We start from the raw sequence: 12,084 nt of genomic DNA on the forward strand, positions 1-12,084 counted from the left end.
TTGAATACCTTCATGGGTGGGGTTTATATATGCATCACAGCTAAAGCAAATGAAGGATCATTATAGAGTTCCTAAAGGCTTAATTATATTTCAACTCCACTTTAGGCCATAAAAACGGTCAGACAGCTTTAAAAACAACAATATTATATAGGGGTTGAATAATTGTGACATGGCTATCTTAACAAAATATACTGTTACACACAAATACTACATCATTCATTTTTTTGTGTTGATTTTATGTATCACTCAACTCATAAAGAAGTCATCTGAAGCAGAATCTTGCTCTTTGAAAAAACTTTAATTGATAAATCCTTAAAATCTTTGGGGGGTTGAATATTTCTGATTGCAACTGTATACATTCATATTCATATAGGCACATATATATGTGTAAATCGGCATGTATACTTTAGTTCAGGAGATAGCGGTGATCCATGTCAGGATTTAAGGATGCCAATGGCCGTAAAACAACTCAGAAGAAGAAATCCTTCAAATGTTCACACATGCGTGGTACAAATCGGGAAGGAATAATTACGCACATGCGCAGAACGGATCGGGTGTTGACGCTGACTGACACGCTGTTTTAGCCTGGGGATGGGGAATAAACAAAACTCAGCTGACTGCCGGGCCTTGAATGAGTCAAGTCTATAGATGGGTGTGGTTGTCCGGTTGTACCTGATAATGTGGAGGAAGGAAAACGAAACCAACCAGCGTCGGCTTTCGATCTATTGTCCAGAAAACCTGACAGATCAGATGGGGATTTTTAGCAGATTCCGCCAGCAAATAAATTGGTGGTCTCTAGCCAACTAAGATCTGTTTATATTTGAACCACGCAGGTAATTAAACGAGGAATTGAAGACTGCATATCAAGAGGAGAAACATGTCTGCTGAGAGGTAAAAAGTTTAAATATCTGAGCTACTTTTGCATAGAAAGAGACAGAAAAGCCTTTTACTTCATTCGAGTGGGGGTTTATATTAATAAATACATACAAGCATACTTATTGTTGGACAATTAGTTTATGGTAAATCCAGTACTCCTCTTTTTGCCTTTTCGTTTGTAGTTTACTTTGAAGCAGTTGTGTGTGTCTGCGTCTCTTTGTAGTCATTTTGTTCTCATTGTAGTTGTTTTGTTGTCTTTTTGCCTCTCTGTGCTTGTTTTGTGTCTCTGCATATCTTTGTTGTCATTTAGTTCTTGTTGTAGTTTTTTCGTGGTCTTTTTGTGAAGTTTTTGTCTCTTTTGTATCTGTTTTGTGGTCTTTGTTTGTGTTGTTGTCTCCTTTGTTGCTGTTTTGTGTCTCTTCAGGTATTTGTAGTTATTAAATGTCTCTTTGAGGTCATTTAATGTCTCTTTGTAGTTGCTTGGTGTCTCTTTCAGAGATATTGTGCAGGTGAAGCAACTATCAGTTCTGCTGTCGGTTTATAAACTGCAGCTCAACTTCAGTACTTAGTTCACTCTGGAGATGAAGAGTGACTGTCTGATTCCTGTCCAAAGCTTCCTGCCGCTTCACAGCAACAGTTTAGTTTGAATTAGTTTTGAACTTTCACAAACTGGAGGATGTTTTGTGTTCCAGAAAGGAACTTCAGGAGACCTTGTGCTGCTACATCGGAGATACCCTCATCTACATCGACACAGTGAGAGAATTCTGTGAGAGGAGCCATAAATGGATACTTGGGAGGGAGACAGAGTTGCACATGATGAAGGACATCAAAGACAGGGCTGACAACATCGACCTAAGCATTGACCATGTCACCCAGTCAGAGAACAAATTTAAGGCCTTTTGGGAATATATGACAAGCAAGGCAACCCAGGTGACTGCAGACAGCCGGCGTGCAGAGCTGGAGAGGGAGCTGGCTGCTGTGCTGAAGGACACTCTGGGAGGTCTGGAGAAGCTCGACTGCTTCCTGGATGCAGTGGAGAATCTGGCGGTCACCTCACTTCATGTGTTCACGGAGGAGAACCCGGTGTTACATCTGCCAGAAGGGATCAGCCCCGGACATGTTCAGTTTGTCATCTATGCTGCACGAACAATCTGTCCTCAGCTCCTCGAGTTTAAAAGAGATGCAAATGTCTTCTTCCGTCCCAAACTTCAGAATGTGGAAGTGCTGTCATATCAGCTGAACGAATACATTAAGACCACCCAGAAAATCTGTGGGATGTTAGAGAAAAGGTAAAGAGAATTTTCAAAATATTATACACAATTTGCTAAATAAATGTATATTGTATAACAAATAATTGTGTCTTTCAAAGCTCCCTCAGTGACTTTTGCATGGAGATGAATGACGAAACCCTGGTGGACCTCGATGTGGATTTGTCTGAAGATGACATACAAATGATGCTTTCTCACATTAATGAGCTTGATGAAATCAGGTAAGCATTACCATGTATGGTTCTTTCCCCCCCCACATGTCAACACAGATGTGCAAGGTGTGATAGGAGGAGTGAGAATGATGTAAATATAATCAGCATGAATATTTTATGCATAATGCAGAAAAGAAATAGAGTAGAACATTTTTTTCTTTCTTACATGTTTACGTTCCTACTCTGCATGAATGTTTGAATATCTCCAAGAATTTAGTTCAGAATTCATTGTGTCCAGAGGATTAATCCTAATGACTATGATGATGTTTTGACTCTTCCTTTAGAACCCCTGTAAGGTCCAAAGTAATCAATTTATTTTGTCCAATAGGTTTGTTTATGACCAAATTACTGCAAAACTGCCATTCATATCAACTTCAGCTATCATCGTGTTTAGTGCTCATTAGCTCATGTGTGGATGGCTGGCTTTAAGCTAGCTTGTACTTCTCCGACTAGCCTGCTTTTCAGATCATTTTCTGTCACCAGTGTCTCATTATAGCATGGTGGAATTAGCTAGCTAGCTGTCCACTAGTTAGCTTGCAAATTCCACCATGCTTAATGCTACATTGGTTACAGAAAATGAGCTGAACAAAGTTGTCACTTATCTTATCATTGTTAGCAGTGTGCTTTCCAACACTGTGACAAGAGTGTGTGGATGAAGCATTAAGTTGTTAATTTCAATCATTACCAGCTACAAGGTCTCTTTGGCAACGGTACACATAAACATGGCCGCCGCTCTGACTGTTTTGCTTGAGAGCTTGAGAAACAGTAGCATTGCTGTAGACTCAATTTATTGCATCTAAAGAAAATTAGAGGTATATATATATATATAAATAATATATAATGACAAAAAAATGATTTTCCATGATATCTAAAAGGCTTCAGAAATGAAAGAATACTTGGGTTTTGGTTATTGTCGAGCAGGAGTTAACACCTCAGTGTAATTTTTAATTTATGTCATGAGATTGTAGCCCTTCTTCTTATTTCTTTATGTTGATTTTATTTATTTTTGTTGCCTCGTGTATTCCAAAAAGAACCAGATCCCAACACAATATTTTTATACTGAATTTTAAAGTAACATACTAACCTTTTGAGATGAGTCATCTTATTTAGCCTTTCTTAATTTCTTCTTTTGTCTTCATCAGAATGAACCAGAACTTCCGGACGGTGTTCTTGTTTCAGGGGGAATGTTCTTCCTTCATCAGTGAGTTCGAAAACCGACAGCCCAGAATGCTGCAGTCTCTTAAAGACCTGGAGGAGAATGCTGTTCAGCTAGACAGGATGAATATGGGGGCAAAGATCTCCAGTGTGGCAGGCAGCTCAGTGGGGGCAGCTGGAGGTGTGCTTTCCATTATCGGTTTGGCATTAATTCCTGTAACAGCTGGAGTGTCACTAGCTCTCACAATGACTGGGGTGGGGATGGGAATTACCAGCGGAGTCAACAGTGCGGTCACGACTGCCACAGAGATTGGCGTAAACCGCAAACATCAAACGAAAGCCAGTGAAATCTTCCAGAGCTTCATGGAGGATGTGCAGAGTCTCCAGGATTGTCTGAAGGAGGTCACCCAAAGGGAAACAAACCCGATAGATGTGGTTCTGGGAGTAGGCAGGATCCTTTGTAAAGCTGGTGCTATTGGAAACGGTATCGATTCGCTTGTTGATGCTGCCTCAGCTGTTAAGATGTTAAAAAGTGAAGAGCTGGCTGTAAGTGCTGGCAAAGTGGCCATGCAGGAAGGGAAAGCGTTACGTAACGTGCCCAGGGTGGCAGCAGATATCCCCGATATTGGTCAGGCAGCAGTTAAAGGTCCTCTTGCCCTCTCCAAATCAGCTAGGGCCGGTCTCATCGGGCTCAATGCTCTCTTCCTTGGCATGGATATCTTCTTCATCTGTAAAGACAGCATCAGTCTGGCCACAGGCTCCGAGACTGAGGTCTCACAATTCATCAGAGCCAGAGCTGCACTTTGGTGCTCAGAGATGGACTCATGGCAGACGATCTATGACTTTCTGGCCAAAGGTCTGCAGACATCAGAGAATAACAAAGCTGTCCTGGAGAAGCCATTTTATCCAGAAAGAGAGATGAAGGAATGCAGAGAAATGGGAATGAAAATTCCATTTGATGAAGTGGATGAAAAACAGAAAATAAATGAGGAAAAGTCATGTGTAATACAGTGAACAGAGACGAGTACCAACTCTGACACTTTCATCACATATCAGATCCATTTAAATTATGTTTAAATGTATCTTTGAGGAATTCTTAATTCTTCATTGATTTCATGAACCTTTGCTAAACCTGTTGTTATTGTGTGTTATTTAGCACTTTACCTGATGATTAAAACACTACTGAAGAAAATAATAATTATTTTAATTCTAGATTTGAAATTACTGTAAAATTAAATTAGAGCAAGATATTATGCAAAATTACATTCTGTACAGTCTGTATGATCTTCATTATTATGTATGTATAATTCAATCTGCACATTTTCTTGCACAAATTTATAAATACGAATTTAAAAAGTATAAGTGTTTTATCTGTTAGTAAAAAAAACCCACTATGTAATGAAACATTTTTTGTTATAGAAATACTATAAAATGAACAAGTATCCCTCAACGTGCCTGCATTCTTTATCAATACAGACAAACGCTAAGTACTATTACTTAATATTATCATATACTATTACTACTATAGTGTGCTGCTATAGCAGATGTATATTCCCCTTAAACTAAACTAATTGCTGACTTGGCTGTGAATGATCACACAGCTAGGTTGCTTTGTTTCAGACGACCCTGTAGAATTAAAGTAGTTTAAGTGTAACACTGCTCATGGATACTGCAGGTATATTGCTTGTCTTGTGATTTTTACGTAAATTTCTGTTATTCTTTCTGTCCTTGTGCTGCTGCAACATCACAATAAAGATTTGATAAATAAAATATTTAAATCCAAAATACCTTAAAGTATTCTCTAGTATGTCTAACATTAACCATTATAACGCTACTATTGATTTTGTCTGCTGAGAAAACATCCTGGAGAACTATAGTGAATAAGTGTGTTTATTAGAAGGCGGGAGTCACACCATAGGAATTTGCAGAAACAGTAATCCGACATTCTAGGATTATGTTTTTGCAACAGACAATTATGAATATCTGGTATCAAAGATTGAGATGAAGAGCACAAACAACCACCAAATCAACCTTGAAGCAATAACATTCCTTTAGTGCAGGTAAACCTAATGAGTGACAATTAACAATGTGACTGATATGATAGAAGCCATTTTACATATTTATTATCAACACACTTAACCACAACTCCCTGTGTTCAACATTTATGATGCTGTTGAAGTAATTTCGCAGCAAATTTCCCCGCTGCGGGACTAATAAAGGATTATCTTATCTTATCTTAATTTATAATGCTCTAATGCAGCTTTGAGATGAAAGGAGGACACAGTTCAGTTTTATTAAACCTGATAGCTCTAGAAATGGCAGTTATGTTTGTAGAAATAAACATTGAGTACATAAGCCATTACAGCTCTTCTATACACAGTTACAGGTCACTTTTGAATGTTTATTTGGACTTATTGTTGGAAGGATAATTATATGGTGAAAACTCACTGTCTGCTTTTACTTTTTTTAATTTCCTTTAGGGTCAATGCCCTTTATATTAAAGAGATTCTTTTATCAGTAGTTTACTTATGCAACTGGAGATTGAAAGTTGCACATGAGTTTTTATTATTTGCAGATGTTAACCTTTAGTTTTGGTTATTCAAGCAGGTATGTGTTTGAATACCAGGATGGTAGAAGGTGTTTTCTTGTTGGGCTATATAGCATAACAGGTTTGTTGCAACATGCACGCCCACATACTCGCACGCAATACACGCCTCCTCCACACCTCCACATTCCGACCGTCAAACTCGGAAACCAAACAGGTATTGCATAAAGAACACAGAATAGAAAATAAAAGTGGTGAAAAATGTATCTGCCCCAACTTATTACAACAACAACAAGAATAGCTGTAGAAGCTGTAGACATATCAGACGACTAAAGAGGAGAAAAGTGATCTGCCTAAAGTGTTCACTAAATGCTATACCTGTTTGGTAACCTTTTTGTGCACGCAATCTCTCGATGGCAGTCCTGCCATATTTTACAAGCTTTTTAAAACCCACTGTAAAGTTTTAGGAACAATAAACCAGTTGCACTTCTGTTTTTCACCCTAAAAGAACACATAGCTCTGCTGGTGTAAATGTAGATTACATTTTCCCACCTGTACAACTTTGAGAGATTATTCAAATCTAGAACCAATATTTAAGGCTGTTGCTACTCTTCATCAATTAAATTAAATTATCAATTTTGCAGTAATGTGAGTAAAATCACACAATGTAACCAGTGATATTAGTTTAATTTCATTTTTTCACTAGTTCTTACCCCCCTACAAAACCCCTTCCATATTGCACAGGAAACGAATTTTAAAGATTTTTGTGTTGTAGTATTGTGTATTATTCTGTTCTGTATTTTGTTTGTACAAGAAACATTTTTGGACTTTTTGTTTTTGTTTTTTCTGTTAATTATCTGCAAATCAAGTTTTAATTATAATTATGTGAAAAATATGTTGCCACGCTTTCAATAAGTTGAAAACAGAGGTGGGTGTGGTTCATGTGTGTGAATTAAGAAATGAAAGCAAAACCAAATTTACCTGAGTGAACTGCACATATTGAAGTTTGGTCGCACAAGGTACTATACACTGTGCTATTTAATAGTAATTCACTTTGTTTCATCTTATTCCACAGCTATTATCTGAAGCCACAAGGAGTTCTGACAGCGTACCAAGCTGAGATAAACAGATGTCGGGGGAAAGGTAAAGTTTGAATATTTATACTGCTGTTTTCCAAGCTTCAGATTGTTTTCACAGCAAAGGCTTAAATATTAGAAGTGGATAATAAGATAAAGTTACGTTTAAAATAATGTCTATTGTTTTCAGCCTGTAAAGATTTTGTTTTTTATTGTATATATATCCTGGGCCTGTGCCAGTACTCCAACTTTGCCTTCCCTTGAGCAAAAAAGACACATTCAATTATCCTCCCTCTTTTCCCCCCAACTGAGATAAGTGTACGTTTTACAGAGAGAGCCTGAACAAGGCCTTGTGCCAGTACACCAAAGACACCCTCAGCCATATTGACACAGTGAGAAGGTTCTGTGAGAGGCACTCTAAATGGACGTATGCAAGGAAGACAGAGTTGACAAAGATGACAAAAGACACCAATCAACAAGAGCTGGCTGCTGTGCTGAAGGACACTCTGGGAGGTCTGGAGAAGCTCGACCGCTTCCTGGATGCAGTGGAGAAGCTGGCGGTCACCTCACTTCATGTGTTCACGGAGGAGAACTCAATGTTACATCTGCCAGAGGGGATCAAACCTGAACATGTTCAGCTTGTCATCTTTGGTGCACGGATAATCTGCCCTCTCCTCCTCGTGTTTAAAAGAGATGCAAGTGTCTTCTTCCGTCCCAAACTTCAGAATATTGAAGTGCTGTCATATCAGCTGTACAAATACATCGAGACAACCCAGGAAATCTGTGAGAAGTTAGAGAAAAGGTAAAGAGACATTTCACCAACAACACATTTTGCTTTCATCATTTCCTTGAACATCTCCAGTAGAAATTCATAGCGACCGTGTCTTTAACAGCCTCTTCAGCGACACTTGCCCGAAGATGAACGACGAAACCCTGGTGGACCTGCCTGTGGATTTGTCTGAAGATGACGTACAAAGGATGCTTTGTCACATTAATCAGCTCAAGCGAATCCGGTAAGCTTCTCCCATGTATGGATTGGTTCTATTCAAGTTTGTTGCCCAAACTACATTTTAAAAGATTACATTTATCACATCATGATAACGTTAAAATTGAACATCCACCAATACTGAATGGAGAATGAACGCACCATTATGTAACTATATGGAACCTCAGTATGTGATAATAACAAGTGATAGCGGCTGCTGCAAACGCTACTAGCACTTCGCCCGATTCTAGATGAAACCCTTGGAATATAAAAGGGTTCTTAGAAGAACTCTGAGAACCACCACCGCAGACACATTTGAAATTTCTAATGTGATATGTCTAAAGCAAACATAATCCACAACAAAATGGATTTCCCTTAAAACCTAAATCACACCACGGTGTCTTTGTGTGGGGACGTAATTTTTAGGAGAACTGGCTGCTTTGAAAGGGTATCAAATAGAACTTTTATAAAAGGTTCTGTCCATCATCGCGCACACATTTGAAACTTATTTGTGATACGTGATACGTGGGGCGGCTGTGGCACATGAGGTAGAGCGCTTGTCCCGTAACCACAAGGTTGGTGGTTCAAACTCCTCTACCGGCAACATGCCGAGGTGTCCTTGAGCAAGACACCTAACCCCAAGTTGCTCCCCGGGCGCTTCATTGCAGCCCACTGCTCCTCCGGGATGGGTTAAATGCAGAGAAATAATTTCCCCATTGTGGGACTAATAAAGGCTTAATTATTAATTATTATAAAAAGTAAAAGTAAACCACAACCAAAAACCAAAATTCCCACATGTTGTTTGCACTGAAGAAAAATCAGAGGATTACCAAAGTCATAATGATTCATCCTCTGGAAACCATGAACATTTTCACCAAATGTCATGACAATCCATTGCTGTGGAGGACCGACCGACAGACCGGCCGACATTGCCGTCCACAGACCAATGCTGCTAGCACGGCTAAAAAACATAAATTTACTTGGATTTTCATTTAATTTGTTCATCATCCTTGAGTTAAAAAAGGGGGGGTTCATGTTCTGGAGGAGTTAAAGAGCATGTGACACGACTCTTGTCCTTATGTGGAGGAAAATCATTGCTGCCTTGACCCAGAACCAAGCTCAGGGGTAATATGTTTTAGATGAGACCACAGCGCTAACGTGGAGTTGTACTCAACCACAGACTATTTTCATATCGATTACTCCCTGACCAGTGTACGTGCACACTAACGTAAATCTAGACAAGGAGTCTCCCATTAGTTTTTATCCTCCAAAGCACAAGTCAACTTTGATACTGCAACAAGTTCAATGTATTTACTTACTGCGCCTGCAACATCATAAATGCCTTGAGGAGAGACTGAAAAGTAGAAAACGCACCAAATATCAATGATTTGTTTAAGGCATATTTAGAAATAAAAGGCTATTCTTTAACCACCAGGATGGACCAGCACTCCCGCATGGTGTTCTTGTTCCAGGAAGTATCATGTTCTGGCTTCCTCAGTGAGTTCAGCAAGCGACAGCCCGGGATGCTGCAGTCTCTGGAAGACCTGGAGCAATGTGCTGTTCAGCTAGACAGGATGAATAAGGGGGCAAAGATCTCCAGTGTGGCAGGCAGCTCAGTGGGGGCAGCTGGAGGTGTGCTTTCCATCATTGGTTTGGCATTAATGCCTGTAACAGCTGGACTTTCTCTAGGTCTCATAATAGGTGGGACAGCACTTGGAATTACCAGTGGAGTCAACAGTGTGGTCACCACAACCACAGAGGTTGTGGTGAACCTTAAACATCAAAACAAAGCCAGTAAGTCTTTCCAGAGCTTCATGGAGGATGTGCAGAGTATCCAGGATTGTCTGGAGGAGGTGTCCACTCAACCAGCTGTTGACGTTCAATTGAATGCAGAATATGTCAAGGTATTCTCTACGCTGTGGAATGCCCGGTCAGTTGGAAGTCAAATTAATTCACTTATTAAAGATGTCCCTGCTTTTAAGGCAGTGCAGAAAGGACGAGCATTACGTAACATATCCAGCGTGTCGTCAGAAATACAAGACATCGGACAGATAGCAGTCAAGGGGTCCCTTGCCCTCTCCAAGTCAGCCAGGAAAATGCTCATGGGGACCAATGCTCTCTTTCTTGGCATGGATGTCTTCATCGTCTGTAAAGACAGCATCAGTCTGTACAAAGGCAGCGAGACTGAGGTCTCACAGTTCATCAGAGCCAGAGCCGCACTTTGGTGCTCAGAGATAGACACGTGGAAAAAGATCCATGACTTCCTCTGCAAAGGTCTGCAGACATCAGAGAATAACAAAGCTGTCCTGGAGAAGCCATTTTATCCAGAGATGTAAATGAAGAAACAGAGAGACAAACAATGACATTTTCATCTGAGGAAGTGGTTGAAAGTAGGGTTGTGTAGTAGCTAGCAGCCCCATCAAACATAATATAAGTCTATCTTTGATTAATCCTTAATGTTTATTTCTCATGACAAAAATGTATTATTGAGTCGACATTTAAACTTAAATAAGGTTACATGGACAGTATGCTTTTTCCTTGATTGAATTTATAAATAATTTGTCATCATGAAGCTTGTCTCAATCTATAATCTCTTTCAGTAACATATTTTATTCATAATAATTGTAAAATGGAAATATCGGGCCACTTAATACTAAAAAATACCATTTTAATATATTCAGTTACTAGCCTTTAAATAAAAGATAAATAACAAATAATATAAATCAGAACATAATACTTTGATTATGTGGTGTAATGCTTTTAAGGTGTCTTTTCTGCTTCAGTCATTCAACACTTAGAGGTCAAATCACATCAGTACTCAGATGTTTGCATCATGCAACCTGAGAAGAATTTTTTTTCAGACACTGAAACCAGTTTTACAAAGTTAAGGTGGAATTACCTGCTTGTCTTTGCAATGTGTTATTGGTACAGTGCTTTAAAACTACAATGATAGAACTGAATAAAATAATGTATCTAACTTTAATACTGTTTGACTTCCTTTATATAAAAATGGAGTGATCGCAAAAACATTTTGGGGTCAAAATTCAGATTTTTACAGTTAATAAAGAGATTTCTTCCAACTCTTGTATAATGAGTTCTGCTCATTAATTTAGCAAAATAAAAAGACATATTGTCTGTTTCAGAAAAAGAGTATATTTTCATTACTTACGTAACAAATAGAAAGCAAAACCACTTACATTTTACATTTACACCACAGCAAGATAAAAAAAAACTTGGATATAGATGTGGAGATCTCTTTCCTGGAGTCAGGTGTCTACATAATTACACAATGAATGGTCACGTAGTTAGGAGGTTTTAGTTTTGACATGATGCTTAAAGTAGATATGATTTACTCTCAGTCTCTCCAGTTAGAAGTGGTGAGAAGAGGCGGTAAAGCTCCACCTGCTGGCAGCAGAAAAAAGAGTGATTAATTGATTAAAAAACACATCCTGCTGTTCTTTTTCATTATTCAACAAATTAAGGTACTGACTGAAATAACAGTTTTAAAATGGTGTTTAAATTTAGCTTGGCTCACAACATCAAGGGCCCAGAGTGTGGGAAAACAACAATATGCACGCCCAAAGCCATAAAGTTTTCCTAGAGCTTGCCTTCAGAGTTTGCTCAAATGCTTTGTCAGGGCTTACATAACAAAATATTCATCTCCCGAACACTTTGTGCATTTGCAACTACATATGTTGGGCATAGATATGATGACTTTGTGAACACAGCATTTGGCGATGTAGCAGCAGCATCTAGGTACAAAATTAGGAATCTGTCTGTCTGCATGTGTGTCTGTTTGTGTCCTTTGCATAGAGAAGTGCTGGTCACAAGATTTAAAATGCACATTCTATAAGTGCAACAGAAGATTTTAAGTATAGTCTGCCTTGTTAAGGGGCCAATGGCTCAGTTTTGCATTTGTTTACTGCACTTATCCTATTCGTAGTAGTTTGTAGCACTTACTATATTC

The 12,084-nt window shown here is 38.9% G+C and overlaps 2 protein-coding genes across 2 annotated transcripts; both read left to right on the forward strand.

Annotated features, from left to right (window-relative positions):
• Positions 1–584: 584 nt before the first annotated feature.
• Positions 585–5,283, forward strand: LOC129098731 (uncharacterized). The gene is made up of 4 exons (XM_054607822.1): positions 585–891; positions 1,569–2,165; positions 2,246–2,365; positions 3,499–5,283. Exons 1-4 carry the CDS (start codon positions 878–880, stop codon positions 4,523–4,525), a joined length of 1,758 nt encoding a protein of 585 aa, XP_054463797.1. The 5' UTR covers positions 585–877; the 3' UTR covers positions 4,526–5,283.
• Positions 5,284–7,523: 2,240 nt separating this feature from the next.
• On the forward strand, positions 7,524–10,453 carry LOC129099041 (apolipoprotein L4-like). The gene is made up of 4 exons (XM_054608204.1): positions 7,524–7,934; positions 8,026–8,145; positions 9,553–10,138; positions 10,169–10,453. Exons 1-4 carry the CDS (start codon positions 7,588–7,590, stop codon positions 10,451–10,453), a joined length of 1,338 nt encoding a protein of 445 aa, XP_054464179.1. The 5' UTR covers positions 7,524–7,587.
• The last annotated feature ends 1,631 nt before the right edge of the window (positions 10,454–12,084 follow it).

Source organism: Anoplopoma fimbria, chromosome 11 (genome assembly GCF_027596085.1).
Source record: "Anoplopoma fimbria isolate UVic2021 breed Golden Eagle Sablefish chromosome 11, Afim_UVic_2022, whole genome shotgun sequence".
Lineage (NCBI taxonomy): Eukaryota > Metazoa > Chordata > Actinopteri > Perciformes > Anoplopomatidae > Anoplopoma > Anoplopoma fimbria.

What these genes read in the sequence shown, in the direction of transcription:
- LOC129098731 (XM_054607822.1), top strand. An exon ending in TGTGGGATGTTAGAGAAAAG is followed by an intron (nt 2,166 to 2,245) that starts GTAAAGAGAATT and finishes TGTCTTTCAAAG; the next exon opens with CTCCCTCAGTGACTTTTGCA. An exon ending in AATGAGCTTGATGAAATCAG is followed by an intron (nt 2,366 to 3,498) that starts GTAAGCATTACC and finishes TGTCTTCATCAG; the next exon opens with AATGAACCAGAACTTCCGGA.
- LOC129099041 (XM_054608204.1), top strand. Translation starts at nt 7,588, where the DNA reads ATGACAAAAGACACCAATCAACAAGAGCTGGCTGCTGTGCTGAAGGAC. An exon ending in TGTGAGAAGTTAGAGAAAAG is followed by an intron (nt 7,935 to 8,025) that starts GTAAAGAGACAT and finishes TGTCTTTAACAG; the next exon opens with CCTCTTCAGCGACACTTGCC. An exon ending in AATCAGCTCAAGCGAATCCG is followed by an intron (nt 8,146 to 9,552) that starts GTAAGCTTCTCC and finishes TTTAACCACCAG; the next exon opens with GATGGACCAGCACTCCCGCA.